General features: G+C 45.0%; 1 protein-coding gene and 2 long non-coding RNA genes across 4 annotated transcripts; all 3 read right to left on the bottom strand.

Moving 5' to 3' along the window:
* Positions 1-2714: 2714 nt before the first annotated feature.
* Positions 2715-4022, bottom strand: LOC134204673 (uncharacterized). 2 transcript variants are annotated; one of them, XR_009977932.1, is made up of 3 exons: positions 3889-4022; positions 3337-3624; positions 2715-3274 (listed from the first exon to the last, which is right to left on the bottom strand). It is a non-coding gene; the product is annotated as an uncharacterized LOC134204673 (long non-coding RNA). The 2 variants fall into 2 exon arrangements; XR_009977931.1 differs by having other exon boundaries at positions 3337-3799; positions 3889-4016.
* A 1046-nt stretch (positions 4023-5068) lies between these two features.
* Positions 5069-7541, bottom strand: LOC134204679 (uncharacterized). The gene is made up of 4 exons (XR_009977936.1): positions 7013-7541; positions 6828-6949; positions 6695-6771; positions 5069-6638 (listed from the first exon to the last, which is right to left on the bottom strand). It is a non-coding gene; the product is annotated as an uncharacterized LOC134204679 (long non-coding RNA).
* A 5265-nt stretch (positions 7542-12806) lies between these two features.
* Positions 12807-16756, bottom strand: LOC134204672 (uncharacterized). The gene is made up of 5 exons (XM_062679447.1): positions 16433-16756; positions 16085-16378; positions 15952-16028; positions 13155-15895; positions 12807-13080 (listed from the first exon to the last, which is right to left on the bottom strand). Exons 4-5 carry the CDS (start codon positions 15131-15133, stop codon positions 12807-12809), a joined length of 2253 nt encoding a protein of 750 aa, XP_062535431.1. The 5' UTR covers positions 15134-15895; positions 15952-16028; positions 16085-16378; positions 16433-16756.
* Positions 16757-24798: the final 8042 nt, after the last annotated feature.

The raw sequence follows: 24798 nt of genomic DNA, 5'->3' as shown, positions 1-24798 counted from the left end.
TGATACCTAACATATCGAGCTGTGTGGGGAGACCCCATGGGGAATTTCACTGCCATCTAACACAATTCTTATCAGGTCATAGCTGTTCCCGGCAGTACCTCCACAGGTTTGGACACGCAGTGGTCCCCGTCTGCCCTGACTGCTCAGGTGTTGACGAAACTGCAGAGCACATACTAGCCTTCGTTTCGACGTCGCAAGAAGAGCTATGCTAGACGTTTGCGGCTGGGACACAACCCCGGATACCCTTATCCAGAGCATGTGCCAAGCGTTGGAGAAGTGCATCACAGTTTCGACTGCAACCACTGAGATTACCTGCAGCTTGCAGAGAATCTGGTGCGCCGAGCACTGCTCTCTGCAAGCTGCAGGTAATCTCAGTGGTTGCAGTCGAAACTGTGATGCACTTCTCCAACGCTTGGCACATGCTCTGGATAAGGGTATCCGGGGTTGTGTCCCAGCCGCAAACGTCTAGCATAGCTCTTCTTGCGACGTCGACAAGCATAACTAACTTGTGATTGGTTAGTTAGGGCTGAGCACGGGTGAGCGAATTGACTGCATATACTGAGGTAGGAGAGTTTTAGCGTAGAACTGTTGGTACCTATCGCTATCAACATATCGACGCATGGCAGAGGAGTGTAGAGTGTAGAGGCCGACTCACATGGTATGTTAGAGGTGAGCACCCAAGTCAAGTCTTGGGAAAACGATGACAGAGCCCAAGGAGAGTTTAGTTGGTGGGACCACTCATGGCTAGGAGTCCCACACTCGGTACACTGCTGTAAACATGTGTTATTGTCAATCCATAAAGCATTACTCCATGTAAAAAAAAACAAAAGCAAAAAGAAGTTCCATTCGGAATACATGGCAGATTCTATGAGGAATTCTTGGTGGATTCCTTTCGGAATCTCTGGAGGATTATATATTTACATCCTGGAGGATTTATTCAGAATCCCAGATTGAATGCGTTTGAAATCTTAGAAGGATTCTATTTATAATCCAAGATAAATTCCATTCGGAATCCCTGGCGGTGGATTATATTTGGAATCTCTGGCGTACTCTATTTGAAATCTTTAAGGATTTCTTCCCTGGCGGAATCCTTTCTTCCATTCAAAATCCCTGGAGGATTTAATTTCGAGTCCCAGGAGAAGCCCATTTGGAATTACAGGATTCTATTTAGAAACACAGAAGGAAACCATTTGGAATCCCAGTTCTATCCCATTTGGAATAACATAAAGCAGTGGCGTAGCCACGGGGTGGTTTTGGACATAAAACCCCCCCCCAGAGACAAAATTTTTAGAAGAAATTTTTTTTTCGAAAATAAAAATGTTCGGAAAACCCTCCCCAGACCAATTTTCTGGCTACGCCACTGACATAAAGATTCCATTTGGAATCACAGAAGAATTTCATATAGAATCACAGAATTATTCCAAACAGGCGGACTGCATTCGGAATCCTTGGCAGACTCTATTCGCCTTGAAGGATTCCATTTGAAATCCTTCTGGATACTTTGGACGATTTTATTTGGAATCCCTGGAGGATTTTATTTAGAATCCCATAAGGATTGCATTTGGAATCACAGAAGGATTCGATTTGGAACCACATAAGGATTCCGTTAGGGATCCAAGAAAGATTACATTTTGAATTACTGATGGATTATATTCGGAATCCCGAAATGATTCCATTTGAAATCTCAGATTTTTTTTCGATTCACTTCTTTTGAAATATCAATACTGCTGTTGGATTCACAGAACGATTCCATTGGATTCCCGGGTGGTTTCCATTAAGAATATCAAGATAGTTCTATTCGAATCGCAAATGGATTGTATTTGGGAGAATAGAATGATCCCAGGAAAATTCAATTATTTTTCCCAGTAGGATTTCATTGAGAATACCAGGACGATGTTATTCAAAATTCCTAGGGGATTTTATTCGGAAACTCGATTAAATTTTCTAAATGAGTTTAAACAGTTAATTGAGGATTCCGTTAAAAATGATTAAAAATCTCCTTTTGGTTCTCCAAGCCTTCTATAAATGTGGTATAATACAACTTTGATGTAATAGAAAGCCAGCAGAAGACAAATATGCAGAACAACCAATAAAACATTTCAAGGAAAGGTCATAACTCTGGAGCAATATCCTGAAGGAATTTTTAAAAACTTCCTGAGAAATTCACTGAAAATATTGTAAATGCAATACCTAATATAAAAAACAAGATTGACCTTGAGTTTGAGCGATGTTGCCACTACTAACTAGTGTACCTATTGAATAATGCAAATAATTAAACTTATACTGTACCTCTAGTACCTATAACGCACTGATCGATGCAGCGGCCTGACGCTTTTTTTCTGTCTTACTTGGGTGGGTGCCTCCTAAGCCGACGTTCTGATGGGTGGGAGAACCACCGACTTCGCTTCGGGAAGGAATCTTTCTGTTGGCTTTCATGTTGCAAACAATTTAGGTTGGCCAACATCTGTTGTGGTGATGAAACAAAGCTGCTGGATCTTGGTACAAACTATTCCGCGAATGATTGAATCTGACTTGGAGCTTCTAAGTAGAATGGCTACGTAACGGCATGGTGAAGAAGTCCTTCAAGTGTGGAAGATCGATCGAACCGAGTCTGCAACGTAAAATTTATTTAAAAGTTATAGTTTAAATGCTGTTTTTAGGTCTTCTTATCTTGAATGAATGTTTAAGTCATCAAATATGTAACATGCCTTGTCTGTGCCTCCCGGTAAATGCAGTGATCAGCTACCAAATTTCTATGAATTCACCCATTTTCATGGTATCCTCTAATTAAATGAACATGCGTAAGCATTCATTAAAACCGTTCTATTGGTTACTCGTGAATTGGTTCTAGGCTCTGTCACGGTTTTGAGAAATTCTTTAAGGAACGAAAGCCACGGTAGTGCATTAGTTATCCTGTAGACTGGCTGCGAATATTCTGTCACGCAACTTAGAAGCAATCAAATGTGTGTCGTCAGGAAAAAGAACGGCAAGTTTCAGCAGTTGTAGCGAGGCCAAACACGATTTGGGTGGCCGGTTTAGTCGACGGATAGAAGCTATACCCAAACCACACTATTGGGAAAGATTCCAACCCGATTCACTTTTTTTGCTCAGCTGCAACATAGCGGCTTCGCACATTTCCGGATTGGATAATTCGTCGATCTATTTGAGCACTTTCTCGCACCTGGCGCAACCTACTGACCGCGGGGCTCTGCTGAAACTTAAAAACAAATGGCTGTACGTGGGATTCTTTTCCGTTCAATTTGAATGATAGATCCTGAAAAATTAAAGGCATACACTATAATCCACTTTGCATGACCACTTACAAACAATACTTACATCGGTTTATGGAACATTCAATCGGAGTCGGTCGTTCCGTTTTTCTCTTTCTATCCGATAAGATAGGACGTCCACGGTTGCAGCACCGTAAAAAACGACGAGTTGCGGGCGTTGCAGCGGGAGGCCGGATTGATCGGCGAATTGAAGCTGTTCCGGAACAATCACACAATCTGGCAAGATCCAACCCACAAATCGCAGAAACTCCGAATCATGTCGTTCCGAATTGATTCCACACTCGGCGCAGTAAACCCTTTTCCACCGTAAATAAATTCTTCCGGACCGCACACTCTATAGAGTGAAATAATACACCCAATATTTTTTTTACACGGTTGGTATTCTTTAATTTCCCGGTCAACCTGATTTTTCGCAGCTTTTTAAATACCACCTGAATTTTCTTCGATTTTTTGTAAATTTTTTCATGGGGTTAACTCATAGTTTCATCAACGCTGAAGGTCGTAATCAACTAAAACCCACCCGTGTAAAAAAAGAACCGGGTGTACACATTTGCTAGAAAGTCGGCAAAAGCTTATTTATGAATTAGCTTTTACTTACATGGAGAATAAAAGCGCACTTAACAGCGGTAATCTCGAGGGTAATTTATTTAAATCCAATTATAAATTAAATATTATTGTAAAAATTTGACTTCTCATCAGCAACAAAATCAAGATGGCAAAACCTGATGGCAAAACGATTTGAAATTGGATTTGAGCAGTGTTGCGAGATTTAAAATCGCATAATCATTAGATGTGATATTACACACATTTTGTTTGTAAAATTACAAAAGTAAATAAGAGTCACTGGTTGCATTCGATTTCTATGCGATATTACGTGTTGTTGTATTCAAATATTACACATATACAACGTAGAGGAAAATGATAAATCTGTTTTGGAGTAATTTTCAGGTGATGTAATATAACATCAGAAACGTTGTATATGAACATACGAATTTTGGCTCTACATCGGAAATCAGGTACGTCGTCCGAATTACGTGGGTGGATATTACAATTCTTTTTGCTGTGTAACCTAGCAGGTTATTTCATATGCACTAGCGCCGCCAATCAGTTGAAATCCAAACTAAACTGACCTCTATCACAATGGTTTTGATGATGAATAACCGAACAATTTTTCAGAAGACGGCACATTTTTTATTTATGCGTTACTCTATATTTCCGTGTGACGGTTTGGCAACGGTTGGAGCGGGTCGCCAAATTTGCCAACTCGCTGTTCACCGTAGGTTGCGTTTACATTTCCCAAACCCGTTTACCAACGACCGGTGCGAGTACGCGTCATGATAGAGGTTGCTATGTTGGCTTTATTTACGCACTGGTGGGGATCGTCTAAGCCGTTAAAACCGACTTTATTTCGGTTTTATAGTCGCATAAAAAAGTTGGCTACAATGCTAGTAAGAACTAAATTATGCTTTAGTGCTGCTCAAAAGCCGCTTTTGGCGAATTATTTGGCCCTACCTATTTTTCCACGCCTATGCTGAAATGTCAAAATTTTTAGACGAGTACATACAGGAACAGGAACAGGAACAAAAAAAATGAAACGAAAAATATTTATTTACATTTTAATTCATTCTTTCCTTTTTCTTCCCATTGGAGATTTGATTCTTTTTGCTTATTACATTAATTACCGGATTTGAACGCTTGCTGTGTTTGGAAGAAGTATGTGGTTTCGGATGGTCGATGAGTTTGCCATCTGATCTACCTCAGAATTGAGCAGATATGTGTCTGGGAAGGGTTAATAAACAAAAGGATTCTATTTGCCTACAATTCAAGGGCTGGGTAGCATGAAAATGGAAACATGAAAAATCTGTAATAACATTGAAGTTTTTGTATTTATCGGGGTATTTATGAATCCATTCTTCAAGTAACGACTAATAAATATCGCTACTAAGTCTACAGCGTCTACAGCTTATGAATCAGTTATCTGGCATGCATACTCCATGCAATATGCTGCAGTTCTCTAAACAAATGGTGATTATATTACTGAATAGCATACATCACAGGTTCACTACTAAAAATCCAAACATATTTATTGGCAAAAATCCATAGATTTAACTTATGATGTATATCAGCGCACACATAACCATTCTCCACGCGAACTACTTATAAAATATATATCAAAATAAACTTAATGTGTGGTCTCGAATTAGCAATTATTTAATTTATGTGTGGTTCTATATCGATTATATTAGGGTGGAGCCTCTTACCCATCAACTTCTATTCCTACCTTCTCGTGGTAATGGCCGTGATACGAGCAACCTTAGGGAAGATCGGATAACCAACCCCGATGAGAACTATGGTCGTACGCTGACAGGGAAAGGGGGGTTTGCTCCTCTCCGGAGGTGCAAATTTTATTGAGCGTCTGTGTTGTGAAACGACCTCTCCGTGATAAAAGGGGATTAGTCGGTCCGGCTAGTCAACATTAAACGCCACAAAGCATGACATAATGTGCAATCATTTTGTATTTTTCCTTACATCATTTCGCTTAATTGGTACCCCTACTCTCCTGGTAAGCTTGCATGCCCTGTCTTCTTTTGCTTTCTGTTTCACTTCTTAAAGTAGCCACAGATAACAGATATTGAGGCTGGCATCCGATACGTGTGTAAACATTCGCAACCGTTAATTCAAATGTATTTTAAATTGGGACCGCGTTTGGCAATCGTTTGGAGATGGCGCAACGATCATTGTTATTGAAAACGCAGCCCAAATGCGGCTGTCAAATGCATTGGCTGCGTTCGACGGTTGTTAATCAGTTGCATCCTTATGTACTGCCGCAATCAGTTGAGTAGATGGCAGTAGTGGGCCAACGTATATCAATTCAAAAGTTTACACAGGATTTTCAATAAAATTTGTTCTAGCTTCAATATCTGTTATCTGTGAAGTAGCACTCACGTACGCCGGATCGTCAGCGACTGCATCGTGCCTCCTGTCTGATCTCGACCAACTGCTCTGAGTTAGGTGGGGATAGTGAAGCTCCGTACACTTGAGTTTTACGTGTTTGCTCCGAACTGTTCGGTGTTTCGACAGACGAGCCAGCTGCTACTTCGGGCCACCACATTCGACGCCCACCCATCGGCTACTGTGTCCAACTTATCGTGCCTCCGGAGAGGTATGATTTGGTCACCGATCGTACAATGATTCCTGTCCGCGTTCTGCTCGTTATGCTTCGCGCTTCGTCTTCTCCTTGGAAGGAATGGCCTTCGGAATGGCTTCGCGAACCTCGCACTGCGGTTCCTGCTCGAGTGGGTGCGACCAATCACTGTAATTGACGAGCTGTAATGTAAACAAAAGGCCCTGACGGATTGGATCCATTAGTTGTTTGTTTGAGGCTCAAATTCGAACAGACTTACTCCTTGTGGAGGCCTTTGCTTTGCGAATGCGAGTGGTGAAAGTGTGGATGCCGATAAGTGTGTTGCGGGTCCTAGGGCTGTCGATACAAATCGGTGAGCTTAATGTTTTCCTCATTATCGCAGTTTGACTCACCTTATTCAACTTGATTTCTGTACGTCCCCGGATTGGCACTCAAGCGACTTGTCGTGCCGACTTGTTGCAGTCGCACGTCTTATGTTTCACGCTGGATTTTGACCAGAGTTTTCCGACACACCCTATAGGAAATCAACACCATTAGGAATCCGCTCATATGCTGTCGGGTGCCATTAACAACTCACCTTTGTGGTCTTTCCCGTACTTTCGTTCGATAGCCCGAATTTGCCTCTCGGCCTTCTACCGAGGAATCTTGTTCTGCCACCCACGTGCGATGGTGATCACGGCGATCGTCTGGGAGAAAGAACGAGCAGTGTCAACAATTGCATGTGATGTTTGTCCACTTTATGTCGGCTCACCCTTCCGTCGGCCGCAGGAATTATTCTCGTAGTACTCGCGCACACTTTACAATCGGATTGACAGTGAACCGCCACTTTTACAATCTCTCACTATTTTTCTGGCGACTGCGGAAGGTCTGGTGTGGAATGCCGTTGTCGGAAGTAGAGTTTCGCTGACGACCGATGACAGATGGTTTTCGCTGATTTTAGTGGCATTTCATTTTCGCCACCTTTTCGTTGCGCCCCTGCGGCACATCTTGTTCGCGCGCACAGCTGACGTTTAGGGAAGTATACAATTATCGATTGCACACTTATGTTATTCTACTAATTATGTATGCTAATGAGTACTAACGTAACACAACCTTACCACAGGCGCAGAGTTTTTTGTGAGTGCTGACAGGCAGCTCACAAAAAACTCTTAGACTTACTTCATCAAGAAGTCGCAGAGAGACAGAGCAGATCAAACGTCTTTGACTTAAGCAGACCTTAAGATTTAGACAACTACAACATACTAACATACGCAAGCATCTTTGCTTGCCAGATCCAAAAGCTCAAAACTGACACTGACACGGTTGATCAAAGCGACGATGGATCGGGTGATGTGCGTAGTTCGAGTTTCAGGGGCATTCTCGAGTCCCTTCGAAACCCGCAGAGGGTTACGGCAAGGTGATGGTCTTTCGTGTTTGCTATTCAACATCGCTTTGGAAGGGGTAATACGAAGAGCAGGGATTAACACGAGTGGTACAATTTTCAATAAGTCCGTCCAGCTATTTGGTTTCGCCGACGACATAGATATTATGGCACGTAACTTTGAGAAGATGGATGAAGCCTACATCAGACTGAAGAGGGAAGCTAAGCGGATCGGACTAGTCATCAACACGTCGAAGACGAAGTACATGATAGGAAGAGGTTCAAGAGAAGACAATGTGAGCCACCCACCGCGAGTTTGCATCGGTGGTGACGAAATCGAGGTGGTAGAAGAATTTGTGTACTTGGGCTCACTGGTGACTGCCGAAAATGACACCAGCAGAGAAATTCGGAGACGCATAGTGGCTGGAAATCGTACGTACTTTGGACTCCGCAAGACGCTCCGATCGAATAGAGTTCGCCGCCGTACCAAACTGACAATCTACAAAACGCTAATTAGACCGGTAGTCCTCTACGGACACGAGACCTGGACGATGCTCGTGGAGGACCAACGCGCACTGGGAGTTTTCGAAAGGAAAGTGCTGCGTACCATCTATGGTGGGGTGCAGATGGCGGACGGTACGTGGAGGAGGCGAATGAACCACGAATTGCATCAGCTGTTGGGAGAACCATCCATCGTTCACACCGCGAAAATCGGACGACTGCGATCGGCCGGGCACGTAGCCAGAATGTCGGACAGTAACCCGGTGAAAATGGTTCTCGACAACGATCCGACGGGCACAAGAAGGCGAGGTGCGCAGCGGGCAAGGTGGATCGATCAGGTGGAAGATGACTTGCGGACCCTCCGTAGACTGCGTGGTTGGCGACGTGTAGCCATGGACCGAGCCGAATGGAGAAGACTCTTATATACCGCACAGGCCACTTCGGCCTTAGTCTGATTAAATAATAATAAAATCCAAAAGCTCAAACATAATCAAAACAAACATAACGGCAGCGAGTCCTGCCAGAGGTGATCTGAACGCTCACTAATGAGCAAAAATCTCTGCGCTTTTCTTGTCCCATCCTCTGTGCTATACCGGTCCTGTGGCAAAATACTCAAACTTGATCTACACTAGTTTTAGGAGCTACAATAAAACCAGAGATCTAACATGTAACGAAAATGTACACTAAAGTTGGCTAATAAAAGAACTAGTACAGCGGATACTGAATGCTACATTTGGGAAAAGGAAACATTTCCGAATCCTAAATCACTACGAGCCCAATAGGAGGTTTTACCGCGCCCCCCGGTCGCGTTGCTTCGGTAGAGTTTTTTCGTAGTGACCCCCATGTAACAAACTACCACTGCGTTCTAGACCCACGCCTGTATCAGTCAATGTCGCTAAGACGGATTTGCACCTTTACCGCTAACTTGCCTAATCGGAAGATTGTTGATGTGTAGGCAATGCTGCTTGCACGCCGGCTCCAGTCGGCTGAACGCTGGTCGATGTTCTCTTCGGTTGAGTGACCGTGTTTGCAGCTGTATCTGATGTGATGGTCGACTTGATGGCAAGGATGGCGAGGTTTCGTTTCTTGTCGTTGGTCCTCAAAGCCTTTTCCGTGGAACGTGTTTTAGTGGCGGTTTCGCTCTTCGTTGACAGCTCCTTGCTTCTGCTGCTGCTTGCATAGCTTGCTTGGTTGTCAATGGCATTTGGAGCCTCCTTACTAGCTTTCAGGGTCCCAACCTCCCGCGCCGCCTGTCGGATGTAGCGACTCTGCTTTTTTGGCCGCGCCGACTCTGTTTTTGGTACTTGGGGCCTCCCTACTAACTTTCAGGGTTCCAATCTCCCGCGCCTGCTTTAGGCTTCATACGAAGCCTTCAATTCTCCCAGTACTGCCAGCTGATATCCCGTTGCGCCTGATAGTGGCCGTAAGCATCAACTCCGCGCTGAACCGATTTTTGGTCGTCAACTCCGGGTCTCCACTCCTCCTATCCAAGACACTAACTGGTGCACTGCAGAGATCCCTAAGTCCCGTTTCCAGAATCGAAGGGTACGATTTCTCCCGTATCGTGAACGGCAAACGGTCCATCCCCTGGCGCGATGGGAATGGGCGGTGGACCGCAATTTGGCTTGTTCCTCAGTGGCATCTGGAGCCTCTTACTCCAAACTTCAGAGTTCCAGTCTCCCTTGCCTGTGGTAGGCCGATTGGCCTTGGTGTTGTTTGATGTAATGACCGCATAGCGTATGTTGTTTTCGATAAAGGTTGTGGTTGGCAGCGATTGCTGCGTACATCGCTGAAGGAGTGTCCAGGTGGAGAGGTAGTTTAATATAATGTTATTGCTCGTCACACCTGCCTGACGCCTTGCTATTACGTTTGTCGTGTTGATGCCGCTGAACGGTGAAGTTTGATTCCGGTGACGAGAATTGAATTGCGTGGAGCAGCACCGTCTAGGTCCTCCGTGTTTCCGGAGCTTGTCGGCTTGTTGTTTCACTGCGTACCTTCAGCTTCCCTTGGGTGTTGTCTCCTCGTTCTGCACCGTTGAATCTTGATCGCCTTGCGTATTTTGTTGATTATCCGTGGATCATCTGTTGTTGACAGCTTTTGCTGTTTACATAGCTTGTTAAGTACTGCACTAGTCGGGTTTAATGTCCTTGGCGTGGTACTGACCACGCTTGCCATTCCGTACGTCCTCCAGCATGTATAGGTTGCTTCCGACAATCTTGACCACTGTGGCTGGAACGAACTTGGAATCGAGCTTGCGATTAATGTGATCCACCTTGGATGACTGCGTGAAGGTTCTTCGCCAGACGAGATCGCCGACCTTGAACGTGATGTTCCGTGTCCTCAGGTTGTAACGCTGCTTGGTTTTCTCGTGGTTGTTCTTGATGCGTTTGATGATGAATTCTTGGATTCGGCGAATCGCTGAGAGACGAACGTCTTGAGCTACCTTGGGATCATCTGGCGTATTCAACTCCTGCTGAGTGTAAAGATCGGTGTGCAATATCAGCTCCCTGCCGAAGTTGGCGTAATGCGGACTGACTCCGGTGGCTTCATGCTTTGCTCCATTTATAGCTGCGACGATCGCTTGCAGGTTCTCGTCCCACCCTCGGTGGTCTTCATCCAGGAGAGCATGTATGCACGTGATCAGTACGCGATTCACTCTTTCGGCATTGTTCACCATCGGACAATAGAACGCGGTCTTCATGTGTATGATGTTGTGCTTGGAGATCAAAGCTTTGAAAGCTGCCGAAAGAAACTGCTTTCCATTGTCTGAGAGGATGATCCGTGGCCGTGAGTATCGAAGGAAAACTTGTTTTTCCAGAAATTCCACCATTTTGAGCGAGTCTGCTGACCTCATTGGATGAATGATGACGTATTTTGTTACCCAGTCCACTACGACGAGCATTACCGTGTTCCCGATGCGTGAGCGAGTGAACGGACCGACGAAGTCAATTGATACTAATTCCCACGGCACGCGTGCGGGCTTCGGGCCTCCCATATTCGGCATCATCGCTTTGTTTGGGGCCTTACTTGCTTTACAAGTTTCACAGCTTCTTACGTATCGAGCTACATCTTCAATCATCTTCGGCCAGTAGAAGTGATTTTGGATTTTCTGCCATGTTTTTTGGAAGCCTAGATGTGCTCCCGAGGTTGAATCGTGGAACTTCGCTATTACTTCTGCTCGCTGATTGAGTGGCACGACCTTCTTCCACTTGTGTTCTACTGCTCCTTCTTGGTTCTTGCAACTGCAGTTCTTGTAGAGTTCCTGGTTCACCACGCGAAAATCTGGAAACTTGTCACCATCCTGTTGCACTCGTTGGACCAACTGCTGATACCACTGATCAAACGAACCATTCACCGAAAACACCATGTTCACGATCCTCGACAGCGCGTCTGGAACTGTGTTGATTACTCCCTTCCGATATCTTATGTCGAAGTCGAATGCGTTGAGTCTTAGTATCCAGCGACTCATGAGCGCCGTCGGGTTCTTCATGGACTTGAGGTAGCTTAACGCCGAGTGATCGCAGTGCACCGTAAACCTTGTTCCTTCCACATACGCTCTGAACTTCTCAATCGCTCTGATAACGGCGAGACACTCCCGCTCGGTTACTGAGTATTTTCTCTCGGAGGATGATAGCTTTTGCGAGAAATATTTTATGGGGTGTTCTTCTCCGTCAGTTTCCTGGGTCAAAACAGCACCTATCGCCACGTCGCTAGCGTCACAGGCGATGGCGAATGGCTTGCAGTGATCGGGCATTGCTAAAACTGGTGCCGATACGAGAGCTGATTTGAGCTTCAGAAATGCTTCGTCCGCTTCGCTTGTCCAGCGAAACTTCGCTTTTGTCTTTGTTAGCTCCGTGAGAGGAACTGCGATTCTCGAGAAGTTCGCTATGAACCTGCGATACCAGTTCGCCATGCCCAGAAACCGTTGCACCTCCTTCCTGCACTGTGGAACTGGAAACCGAACTATGCACTCAATCTTCTCCTGGTCGACGTTCCATCCACTCTGATTAAGCACGTACCCCAGGTACTTCATCTCCTCCAAACAAAACTTCGATTTTTCGGCGGAGATAGTCAGTCCCGCATCCTTCAACCGTTGGGCGACGTTCTCCAGCATCTTGATGTGTTCATCGAAAGTACGGGAACAGATGATGATGTCATCGAGGTAATGAAACACATGGGGCTCTAAGTCGGCGAACAAGTGGGTCATGAGACGCGCCAGGGCCTGGCTCGCCGTGCACAGACCAAACGGCACGACTTTAAACTGGAAGTGACCTCTCTGTGGCACCGTAAACGCTGTGACTGGACGAGAACTGGCTTCCAGCGGTAGCTGCCAGAAGGCATCTTTCAGGTCGATCGCTGAGATGTATGTGCAACCACTGAGATTGTTCATGATCGCAGATATCTGAGGTATTGGATACCCTTCGTTTACCATCACCGAGTTGAGGTGACGCGCGTCTAGGCATACTCGATATTGACCAGTTTTCTTTTTCACGGCTACTAACGGATTATTCTACGGCGAGAATAGTGCCTCTTCAATCACGTCGAGTTCCAGCATACGGTCGATCTCCTTGTTCACTTCATCCAGCACGTACTTCGACATCGGGTAGTAGCGTTGTTTCCGTGGTTTTGCGTCTCCTATGTCGATGCGGTGGGTATAGCGATCCGTTCTGCCCAGCTTTCCGGGTTCTGCTTTCGGGAATTTATTTATTGCTTCCTGGAGTCGAATGTGCTCTTCCGTGCATAACTCCTTTGTCGCTTCCTGTTTGACTTCTTTTCCTTCTCGTCTTGCAGAGTCATGGTACAACAATTAGGCTTGATGCCGAAAGTGTTCCAGAAGTTCATTCCGAAAATCACACACGTCGGCAATGTTGGGAGTAGCAACATTGTGACGACTTCGTTCTTGTTGTTGTATGCTACCGGTAGCCGAGTGTATGACTGTATCATGTGCTCGGTGCCGTCAGCTGTTGTTGCCTCAGGCACCTCTCCTTGCTGGAGATTGGAACTACCGCCCGACGATTGTTGACGCTGCTGGTCGAAAACTTGCCTACCTACTACTTCACGACGGTCGAATCGTAGTTTGAGAGCGTTCACTTGCTGTAGTATCGCCTCCATACGCTGGTCTATTTTCTCCTCTTCTGGACAGTCGCTTTCCACCGGTACTTCACCGCTTGTGTAGCTCTGCGCGTTGTCTGCTTCCAATGCATGGACTCTTTCAAAACGTTGCAATGGATGCTGTGGTTTTGCTTGACGCTGTGATGGATTTGGAGTGGCTAAAGCTGGTTCTATCAAAGCACCGTAAGGCAACGAGATCCGCCGCTGATATTGCTGCAGCTTCCGGAGTTCATCCAGTTCCTTGCATGCTTTCACCAGCAATCGCATTGAGTTCTGCGAAGCGGCGATGGGCGCATACGTTGAATTCATGTTCTTCTTGATTATAAACAGCTTCTCCAGATCGCTCATCGGTGGATCAACATATTGGAATAGGGTCGAGATGTCCTGGTAGAATTTGTTGAACGGCTCTTCCTCGCCTTGCATGCGGTGGTATGCCTCTGCCCTCAAAATATAAGCGTAGCTTGCTGGTAGGAACTCGTGTCTAATTAGGCGTTTGAAATCCTCCCAGGAACCGAATACACCTGTAGCATACATGTTGCTGTACCAGTTGAGAGCATCGTCCAACAGCAAATGTTTGACGCTTTTCAGCAGCAAATCATCTGCGATCTCTTCTGATGCGGCGAATGTTTCTACCCGTTGCAGGAATGTGTTCAGCGATGAGCCATCCTTTTCACCCTTGTAGCGGAACGGCCAGTTGTGAATTGCTTTCAGCGTCCTCCTTTCCTCGAAGAGCGGCCTCGGAACATTATCTTGCCAACCTTGGTTTCGATACGGAGCGCGGTTTTGCCATCGCTGATTCAGGTTGCGCAGCAACTCATTGCGCAGCTGGTTGTACTCCTGGAAGTGTGAATCCTCCCTAACGTCTGGCTCGACTGCTTCTGTTCTCGACTCATATGGAGGTGGAGCGAAGCTACTGAATGTTGGCTCACGCATGCTGGATTCTTTCTGTAGGCTATACCTGCTACTCTGGACTGTTGGACGTTGACTCGCATTCCTGTAACCTCTTCCTCGATTGACTCGTTGAACTTCTAGGGATTCTGCTCCGTGTTCACTGCCCTGGACATTTGGACTATTTCGCGTTGGAAGTGCTGCTAACGGATCGGTCATTGTTGGCGTCGATCTGGATTGTTGTCTAACTTCCTCGGTTTGGATGACGAAATCTTGATTTTCTTCATTCGACTGCTCCCTTGGATCTCCGTTCTCGTCGAATCCTCGAAAGTTTGCTCCGGGTGATGTGGAAGTCTGCATCGTTCCTTTGGGAACAGCACCAGTGTTTTTCGCACTATCACTGTTCACTTTTGTTCTCACCTGTTTCTTCGTTCTTCCCAATGCGTCGTCTGTATCCTCCAACGAAAACTGCACCAGTAGCGACAATGTTGCATGCGTTTCACTGTGATTAGCCGGAGGTTCTACGATGGCTAACCGATCGCGATAATGAATTAAACGCGATCGTATTACACGCACTGCTGGAAGATCACCGCGCTTGAAGGCTCCGTCGAGTTCCGAAACTATTTTGCTCACTTCCGATTGACATTGACTGATATTGTCGACAGCTTCCATAACATGGGAAGAAGTGTCATAAATTGTGTTTTTAATTTCATCTTCCTGCATTAGAGCACGCAAACGGACGGCTCTCGCCCTGCGAGGAAGTGAACCAAGATTAGTTACGTGGCGCAACGCCAATTCGTAACCTATTTCCTCCTCTGTCAGGCTTGCTGGATCCATGATCCTTAAGGTCAAAAATTAGCCAACTAATGAAATAAGTGGTAGGTTCTTAACGTGTTACTAAACATAAATTGTGCCACAAACTCAACACAAATTTCCAAAAACTCAAAAATCTACAAACCACAAACTAAATGGTTCGTTTTGTTGGGCGCCAGTGTTGTGAAACGACCTCTCCGTGATAAAAGGGGATTGGTCGGTCCGGCTAGTCAACATTAAACGCCACAAAGCATGACATAATGTGCAATCATTTTGTATTTTTTCCTTACATCATTTCGCTTAATTGGTACCCCTACTCTCCTGGTAAGCTTGCATGCCCTGTCTTCTTTTGCTTTCTGTTTCACTTCTTAAAGTAGCACTCACGTACGCCGGATCGTCAGCGACTGCATCGTGCCTCCTGTCTGATCTCGACCAACTGCTCTGAGTGAGGTGGGGATAGTGAAGCTCCGTACACTTGAGTTTTACGTGTTTGCTCCGAACTGTTCGGTGTTTCGACAGACGAGCCAGCTGCTACTTCGGGCCACCACATTCGACGCCCACCCATCGGCTACTGTGTCCAACTTATCGTGTCTCCGGAGAGGTATGATTTGGTCACCGATCGTACAATGATTCCTGTCCGCGTTCTGCTCGTTATGCTTCGCGCTTCGTCTTCTCCTTGGAAGGAATGGCCTTCGGAATGGCTTCGCGAACCTCGCACTGCGGTTCCTGCTCGAGTGGGTGCGACCAATCACTGTAATTGACGAGCTGTAATGTAAACAAAAGGCCCTGACGGATTGGATCCATTAGTTGTTTGTTTGAGGCTCAAATTCGAACAGACTTACTCCTTGTGGAGGCCTTTGCTTTGCGAATGCGAGTGGTGAAAGTGTGGATGCCGATAAGTGTGTTGCGGGTCCTAGGGCTGTCGATACAAATCGGTGAGCTTAATGTTTTCCTCATTATCGCAGTTTGACTCACCTTATTCAACTTGATTTCTGTACGTCCCCGGATTGGCACTCAAGCGACTTGTCGTGCCGACTTGTTGCAGTCGCACGTCTTATGTTTCACGCTGGATTTTGACCAGAGTTTTCCGACACACCCTATAGGAAATCAACACCATTAGGAATCCGCTCATATGCTGTCTGGTGCCATTAACAACTCACCTTTGTGGTCTTTCCCGTACTTTCGTTCCATAGCCCGAATTTGCCTCTCGGCCTTCTACCGAGGAATCTTGTTCTGCCACCCACGTGCGATGGTGATCACGGCGATCGTCTGGGAGAAAGAACGAGCAGTGTCAACAATTGCATGTGATGTTTGTCGGCTCACCCTTCCGTCGGCCTCAGGAATTATTCTCGTAGTACTCGCGCACACTTTACAATCGGATTGACAGTGAACCGCCACTTTTACAATCTCTCACTATTTTTCTGGCGACTGCGGAAGGTCTGGTGTGGAATGCCGTTGTCGGAAGTAGAGTTTCGCTGACGACCGATGACAGATGGTTTTCGCTGATTTTAGTGGCATTTCATTTTCGCCACCTTTTCGTTGCGCCCCTGCGGCACATCTTGTTCGCGCGCACAGCTGACGTTTAGGGAAGTATACAATTATCGATTGCACACTTATGTTATTCTACTAATTATGTATGCTAATGAGTACTAACGTAACATCTGTTCTCCATATCAGGATCGGCTCACAACAGCGTCTGTTCTCCATGTTAAGGGCGGCTGATCATCGTCCGAGTGCAAGCGAGGGACTCTAAGTGAAACTGAGCACCATTGTCCACCGGGAATAAGGAGGAATCCGGAAATTTAGGGGGTTTGGTGTCAGGCCCTGCAAGCCAGCCTTTAAAAAACTTACGCAACGAACAATCTACAAGAAAGTACGGACCGGAACCATAGGCGAAGACCGCTGCGACGAAAAGGGAATAGCGATTGGAAACTCGGTTCGTGGAACTGCAAATCTCTCAACTTCATCGGGGGTACACGCATACTCGCCGATGTGCTCAAGGACCGTGGATTCGGCATCGTAGCGCTGCATGAGGTTTGTTGGAAGGGATCAATGGTGCGAACGTTTAGAGGTAATTATACCATCTACCAGAGCTGCGGCTCCACACACGAGCTGGGAGCAGCTTTCATAGTGATAGGTATAGTAGATATTGTAAGCAATGGGTTTTAGAGAAAAATGTGTCGGTTGATTTCAATATGAGTTCTGGATCTTTCCGATTGTTAAACTAGTTTTGAACCTGTATTCTGATGATTATGATGATGCCTAGGAAAGAGATGAACGAAATGAAACGAGGTACGATGATGATGCGCTTGTATGTATTGATTTCGGATGCAAGCATTGTGTGGACTACGCATCACTCGAGACTGGGACCGAAAGGGAAGGATATTGAAGAGTTTACAGCGGGGAGAATGAAATGAGCTGTGTGCTACGAACCATCATGTGTGAGTATTGGTTTCCGTTGAACTTGCGTGAGGTTCGTATTCTGTGATGGAAAATAAAATTGGTCATTCTGTTGGCTAACCCTGAGTGGATTGCACACATAGAGTTGGCGTTACCTGTTTTCGGTTACGACAATGGGCGATATGCAAATGCGCGTGATCGGGTGATGGCCGATAAATCATAGAATGTGCAGGTTGAGGATCAAAGGCCAGTTCTTCAACATCAGCATAATCAACGTCCGTAGCCCACACTCCGGAAGCACTGATGATGATAAAGACGCATTCTACGCGCAGCTATAACGTGAGTACGACAGCTGCCCGACGTCAAAATCATCACAGGAGATTTGAATACTCAGATTGAACAAGAGGAGGAGTTTAGACCGACTATTGGGAAGTTCAGCGCTCACTGCCTGATGAACGAAAGCGGCCTACGACTAATAGATTTCGCCGCCTCCAAAAATATGCCCATTCGCAGCACCTACTTCCAACACAGCCTCCCGTATCGGTACACCTGGAGATCACCACTGCAGACAGAATCACAAATCGACCACGTTCTGATTGATGGACGGCACTTCCCCGACATTATCGACGTCAGGCCAAATCGTGGCGCTAACATCGACTCTGACCACTATCTGGTGATGGTTAAACTGCGCCAAAAACTATCCATCATCAACAGTGTTCGGTACCGACGACCGCAGCGGTACGACCTAGAGCGACTGAAGCAACCTTATGTCGTCACTGCATATGCGCAGCATTTCAAGGCAGCGTTGCCGGCAGAGGGTGAGCTCGATGTGGCCCCTCTTGAGGACTGCTGGAATAAAGTCAAAGCAGCCATTAACGATGCAGCGGCGAGCAACGTCGGGTATATGGGACGAAGTCGACGGAACGATTGGTTCGACGAAGAGTGCAGACAGATTCTGGAGGAGAAGGACGCAGCGCTGGCGGTTGCTCTGCAGCAAGGTACCCGACAGAACGTGGTAGACGAAAGCGGAGACAGCAGACCCGCCTTTTTCGAGAGAAGAAACGTCGCCTGGAAGAAGCGGATTGCGATGAGATGGAACAGCTGTGCCGTTCTCAACAAACACGCAACTTCTATCAGACGCTCAACGCATCCCGCAAAAAACTCGTGCTGCAAGTCGAAATGTGCAGGGATAATGACGAAAGGAACATTTGAATGGCACTGAGAGAACAGGCAGCGGAGGAGATGACTACGTCTGTTCAACGGACGAAGCCAACCAGCAACCACCTTGAGGGAAGTTAAGGATGCCATCCAACAGCTAAAGATCAATAAAGCAGCTGGTAAGGATGGTATAGGAGCTGAGTTCATCAAGTTGGGTCCGGAAAAGCTAGCCACTTGCCTGCACAAACTGATAGTCAGAATCTGGGAAACTAAACAGCTACCGGAGGAGTGAAAGGAAGGGGTTATATGCCCCATCTACAATAAAGGCGACAAGCTGGAGTGTGAGAACTTTAGAGCGTACACCATCCTTAATGCCGTCCACCAAGTGGTATCCCAGATCATCTTCCAACGTCTATCTAGGGTGACCATATGGTATCCTAAAGGAGGACATGTCCTCCTTTTTCGAAAAAAAAAATTAGAAGTCCTCCTTTTGCCCTGAAATGTCCTCCTTTTTTGTATATTTTGAGGAAACAACAATGCTAGACATTAATTTCCGAAGAGTTTTTTCTTGTTATCACTAAGGGAAATATTACACCAGAGACCCTTTCGCAAATGGAATTACTTTCCAACTTGGAACATTTCCATCTAGTTTTCCATTCAATCAATGAAAATAACATACATCAAATGAATGAATTAGAATGAATTAGAATATTTTCCCAAAATTGTGAGTAATGTACTAGGAATGAAAATGACATTGTATTTTAAAAGCGAATCAAAGTTTAATGCCCATTCTTCTTTCAAGGTGAACTGTATTTGAAAGCTGATTGTGATTACTTACAGAATATTCAATATTGTGCATTTAGACCAAAACTGTTTATATGACGCTGATGAACTGGCAGCAAGGCGCACTTCCGACGAGATTCACACGGAAAAATAAAATAAATATGCAGCACTGCACGGTGTTATCTGTCACAAAATCGAGCTTGTTTTGTCGCTGACAGACAACGTCGCTGGCACCAAATTGAGGTTCGGAAGTCGATTTCCACACTTCCGACAATGTTTTGATAGCAAATTCAAATTTTGTTCTGACGTTCGTGATGTCGGAAGTAAGTTCGGAAGTAAAACGTCGGAAGTCGGAATACAATTTAGTGCTGGCGACACAATATTAGTTTCAAGCTAAGGAGGGAAAATAACACCCACTCTAAGGACATTTTTAAACTTCCACGAACAACTGTTGAAATTGAAAGCCTTGTGGACATACATGTGGAAAATGTTGAATTTCACCCAAGCATGTCAATTTGAATTCTTCGCTCAAGTTGTCGTAAACAAGCTTCAGAGTATCTTCCGCTGCTGCTGCGAGCAAGATGTCATCTACGTGGATTATCAGGAACACTTTGTCTATACCCGTAGCTTTTGTGTACAAACACTGGTCAGCGACAGAATGTTTAAATCCATATTTAGTCAGAACTTCGTCTAACTTTTTATGCCAACAGCGAGCAGACTGCCGAAGACCGTATATGCTCCTCCTGAGTCGGCAGACGAACTTCTCCTTGCCCTGGACTGCGAAGCCAGGTGGTTGTCGCATAAAAACTTCTTCTTCAAGAATTCCATTGAGGTATGCCGTCTTAATATCGTGGTGTTGTACGACTAGGTTTCTTCTAGCTGCAACAGAGAGAAGTGTGCGTATGGTAGTTTGTCGAGTAACAGGCGCAAACATTTCCTCGAAATCGATGCCTTTCTTCTGACTGTAGCTACAACCCTAGCTTTAAACTTCACTACTTTGTCTTCTTGGTTTCGTTTTATCTTAAACACCCATCTTGACCCGATAGATTTTCGCCCTGGAGGTAACTCTACTAACTCCCAAGTACCGTTCCGCTGTAATGAATACATCTCATCTTCCATTGCGTTGTACCATTTGGGAACCTTAAGAGCCTCTTTATAGTTGTCCGGTTCCTCAACTACCCATGCCGCTATACCAACTGCGTATTCCAGTAGGTAGTCCTCAAGATGCTTCGGAATCGTTCGATTCCGCCGTGCTGATCGTCGAATCGTACCCGGTGCTTCGTTTGGCTCTCGGGCTGGAGTACTGAACTCATCCTCCTCCTCTGTTTCTTGTTCTTCCTCGGAAATGCCCTTCTCCTGGAACGGGATTGGCTGAATGTCTTCCTTTACTTGCTTCTTGCTCTTCGTTGTTTCCGCAATTGGGAATTCAACAGACGATGTCCCATTTTGGCATTCAATGAAACGAGCATCCCTGCTGATTACAATGGAGTCAGTTCCCTGATCTACAAATCTGTAGCCTTTGTGCTCCATCGATATCCCACGAATCGAACATGCAGCAGAATAAGATGGACACTGGGGATTCGGAGTGGCCAGTGGAATAAATACAGAACACACGCGGAATGCACTAACTATGTCTTTTATTATACTGAACGATTAATAAACGTGTTTATAGCGCGAGAAGCGATCGGTAACTAACAATACAGAAAAATGTGTTTTACTCATTCCCCTGCACGAAGTATACACACGCTAACCTGGACCTACCCAGAATCATGTCAAAGTGACCCAGATTCGGCAAAACCGTGGTTACTCTAATTTGGGTTCTAGTACCTTAACCAGGACCTTAACTCAAATCTGGGTAACCGAACAAAAATCTGGGTAACCGGTACCCAGCTATTTTCGCTCCAGAAAATTATTATTGTGTAAAAAATGTTAAAGAAAACAATTTCCCCAAACGCAAAAATCCAGGTACAAATGACCCGGTCACTGGGTTATTTCAAGTTAGCGTGCAGGGTTACCAGGAATAGGTTGGTATCGTGTTCAAAAGAAATTTCTTTTTCTATCTCAATCACATGTTAAATTCCGTTCACTGAATCGGAAAAGTAAAGAATCGAAACAAAATTCTTACAGCAGTATCCACATGAAAAGAACAAAAAAACAAAATTGGCATTTGTAAGGTTCCCACGCAAAGTAATGGGAGCTGTCGGAAAAATATTCTGCTAGATTATTCCGTAAAGGCCAGTATCGACTTAAAAAGTAGAGAGGTTACGGAATTTTGTTCAATATTACCAAGCGGAATTTTGACAACTGATCTGCATGGAGCAAAATGTCACTTGTACTTACGGAATAATCGAGCAGAATATTTTTCCGAAAGTAAAGTGACAGCTCCCATTACTTTGCGTGGGAACCTTACAAATTCCAATTTTGATTTTTGTTCTTGTCAGGTGGATACTGTTGAAAGAATTTTGTTTCGATTCTTTACTTTTCCGATTCAGTAAACGGAATTTAACATGTGATTGAGATAGAAAAAGAAATTTCTTTTGAACACGATACCAACCTTAAGTAAAAGTGACAATTTGCTCCATGCAGATCAGTTGTCAAAATTTTTTTGATGGGCCGTCCTCTTATTCGGTTCTATTTGATGCCCTGATGTTCTGGACAAAATTTCAGCCAAATCGGTCAACGTTTGGGCGGTGCTAAACTCGTTGGAAGTTTATATGCAAAAATGTATGCAGAAATATCCAAAAACAGTGAATTGCAAGTTGGACGGCACAACTTTCGACGAAGAACTATGATACTCATTCAGATTTCGAAGAATTTAATACAGAATGTTATGCAGACAACCACGAGAAGATTAGAGTTTGCCCGGCTAAGTTATTAGCATTTCTCTGAAGTGGGGTTTGAGCAAATTTCGTTTCTTTTACCTTTGAAAAGAAATAAATTCACCCCTACAACGCTCCAGTAAAATGCTAATATCTTTGCCTAATAAACTCCAATCTTCTCGCGGTTTTCAGCATAACATTCTGTATTTAATTCTACAAGAGCTGAATGAGTATCATGGTTCTTGATCGTAAATTGTGCCGTTCAACTGCAAGTCACTGTTAAGAAAATTATTTTGAGCTTTTTAGTGGAATGTCTTTACTTGTCATAAGACGAGTTTGTACAAGCCCATTGAATTTCACCACTTAATTATATCTTGACAGATACGTATTTCGACCTCAACAGTAAGGCCATCTTCAGTGTCTCGTACTTGACTCGACTTCAAGTCGAGTGACATAGACATTGTCGGCCAAACATTTGCAAAGGTTGCAGAATTGTACACCCGCCTGAAACGTGAAGCAACAAAAGTTGGACTGGTGGTGAATGCAGGGCCGGATTTAGGGGGGCGTGGCCCTGGCCCCACAAATCTTATGTACCAAAACCAACCTTTTTTGGACATTTTGGGGCCCCCACATACCGTCGGCCCCGGGGCCTCACTCCGGCTAAATCCGGCCCTGGGTGAATGCATCGAAGACAAAGGGCCCGCCTGGGGAGCAAAGTTACGATAGACGGGAATACCTTCGAGGTGGTCGAGGAATTCTTCTACCTTGGATCCTTGCTAACGGCTAACAACAATGTGAAATACGAAGGCGCATCATCTGTGGAAGTCTACTACCTACGGGCTCCAGAAAAAACTGCAGTCAAAAACAGATTCACCACTGCATCAAATGTGTCATGTACAAGACGCTAATAAGACCGGTTGTCCTCTACGGACAAGAAACATGGACAATGCTCGAGGAGGACTTGCAAGCACTCGGAGTATTCGAGAGACGAGTGTTTAGGACCATCTTTGGCGATGTGCAAGAAGACGGTGTGTGGCGGCGAAGAATTAACCACGAGCTCACCCAGCTCTACGGCGAACCCAGTATCCAGAAGGTATAGCTAAAGCCGGAAGGGTACGATGGACAGGACATGCTGCAAGAATGCCGAACAGCAACCCTGCAAAGATGGTGTTCGCTTCCGATCCGGCAGGTACTGTGTGGCCTCATATCATGGGAAACGGACCAGCCAAACGGGATAGGATAGATATCAGAGATTGAATGGTACTCACATGTCATCCGTAACTGGTCGAGGGAAAACTAGTTGCTTTTTCGATCATGTTGTAAGTCATGGCCTGCTTGTGCTTAATTCAAATAATGCCGCGTTGGCGCGGTTGCGTATGGCGTATCACGAAAGCCGTAAGGTCGATAAGGTAGATACCACCTATATATATTATGCATACTACACACTGCCAACCAAGATTTTAAATAACTATAAATTCATGGCACACAGGTACGAGACGACGTGGGGCGCAGCGAGCGAGATGGGCAGACCAGGTGCAAAACGACTTGGCGAGCGTGGGGCGTATTCGAGCATGGAGAGATGCGATCTCGAACCGTGTATTGTGGCGTCAAATCGTTGATTCAGTGTTATCTGTTTAGATGTAGACTAAATAAATGAAAAAATGAAATGAATGGATTTGGATTGGAATTGGATTGGATTTGGATTGGATTTAGATTGGATTTGGATTGGATTTGGATTGGATTCGGATTGGATTTGGTTTGGATTTGAATCGGATTTAGATTGGATTTGGATATGATTTGGATTGGATTTGGATTGGATTTGGATTGGATTTGGATTGGATTGGATTTGGATTGAATTTGGATTGGATTTGGATTTGGATTAGATTTGGATTGGATTTGGATTGGATTTTGATTGGATTTGGATTGGATTTGGATTGGATTTGGATTGGATTTGGATTGGATTTGGATTGGATTTTGATTAGATCGGATTGGACATAGGAAAATAACATAAAATTTAGTAAAAATATAACAAAACCCTGAAGCTGATAATACTGCGCTTTTCAACACAAAAACATGGTGTTGAATTAAATTTTAAGTTGTTTGTTGGGTGCTTGCGCTTTCAGTTTCACCATAAACGATTGCGGTCCTTTCTTCAATCTAGTCATCATTCTAAGATTATTCAACTTTCAACCAACTTACAAAAAAGTGAAACATTATTATAAGACTTAAGCTTAGACTTAACGCTTTTTTCGCCAAAATTTAAAAAAAATGCGAACCTGATTCGAGCATAATCAAACAGGTTGAATCTTTTCCCGTCTATCAATCCAAGTAAGTAATAACTTTATTCACGTGCAACACCTTCTTATTTGTTGTGTCATAATCTAGTTTTTTTGCGGTGATCAAATTCATCACGTTCACGATATCGAAGCATACAGACAAGAATAAGAAAAACTCTTGCAAACAAGCATCCAATCAAGGTCGTCTCGAATCAAGAACAGAACCGTATTTCTTTCCATCGTCGAAGATATA

This window comes from Armigeres subalbatus, unplaced genomic scaffold, assembly GCF_024139115.2.
Source record: "Armigeres subalbatus isolate Guangzhou_Male unplaced genomic scaffold, GZ_Asu_2 Contig819, whole genome shotgun sequence".
NCBI lineage: Eukaryota > Metazoa > Arthropoda > Insecta > Diptera > Culicidae > Armigeres > Armigeres subalbatus.
The sequence above is the reverse complement of the archived record's forward strand: the minus strand, read 5'-3'. Positions and strand labels throughout refer to the sequence as shown.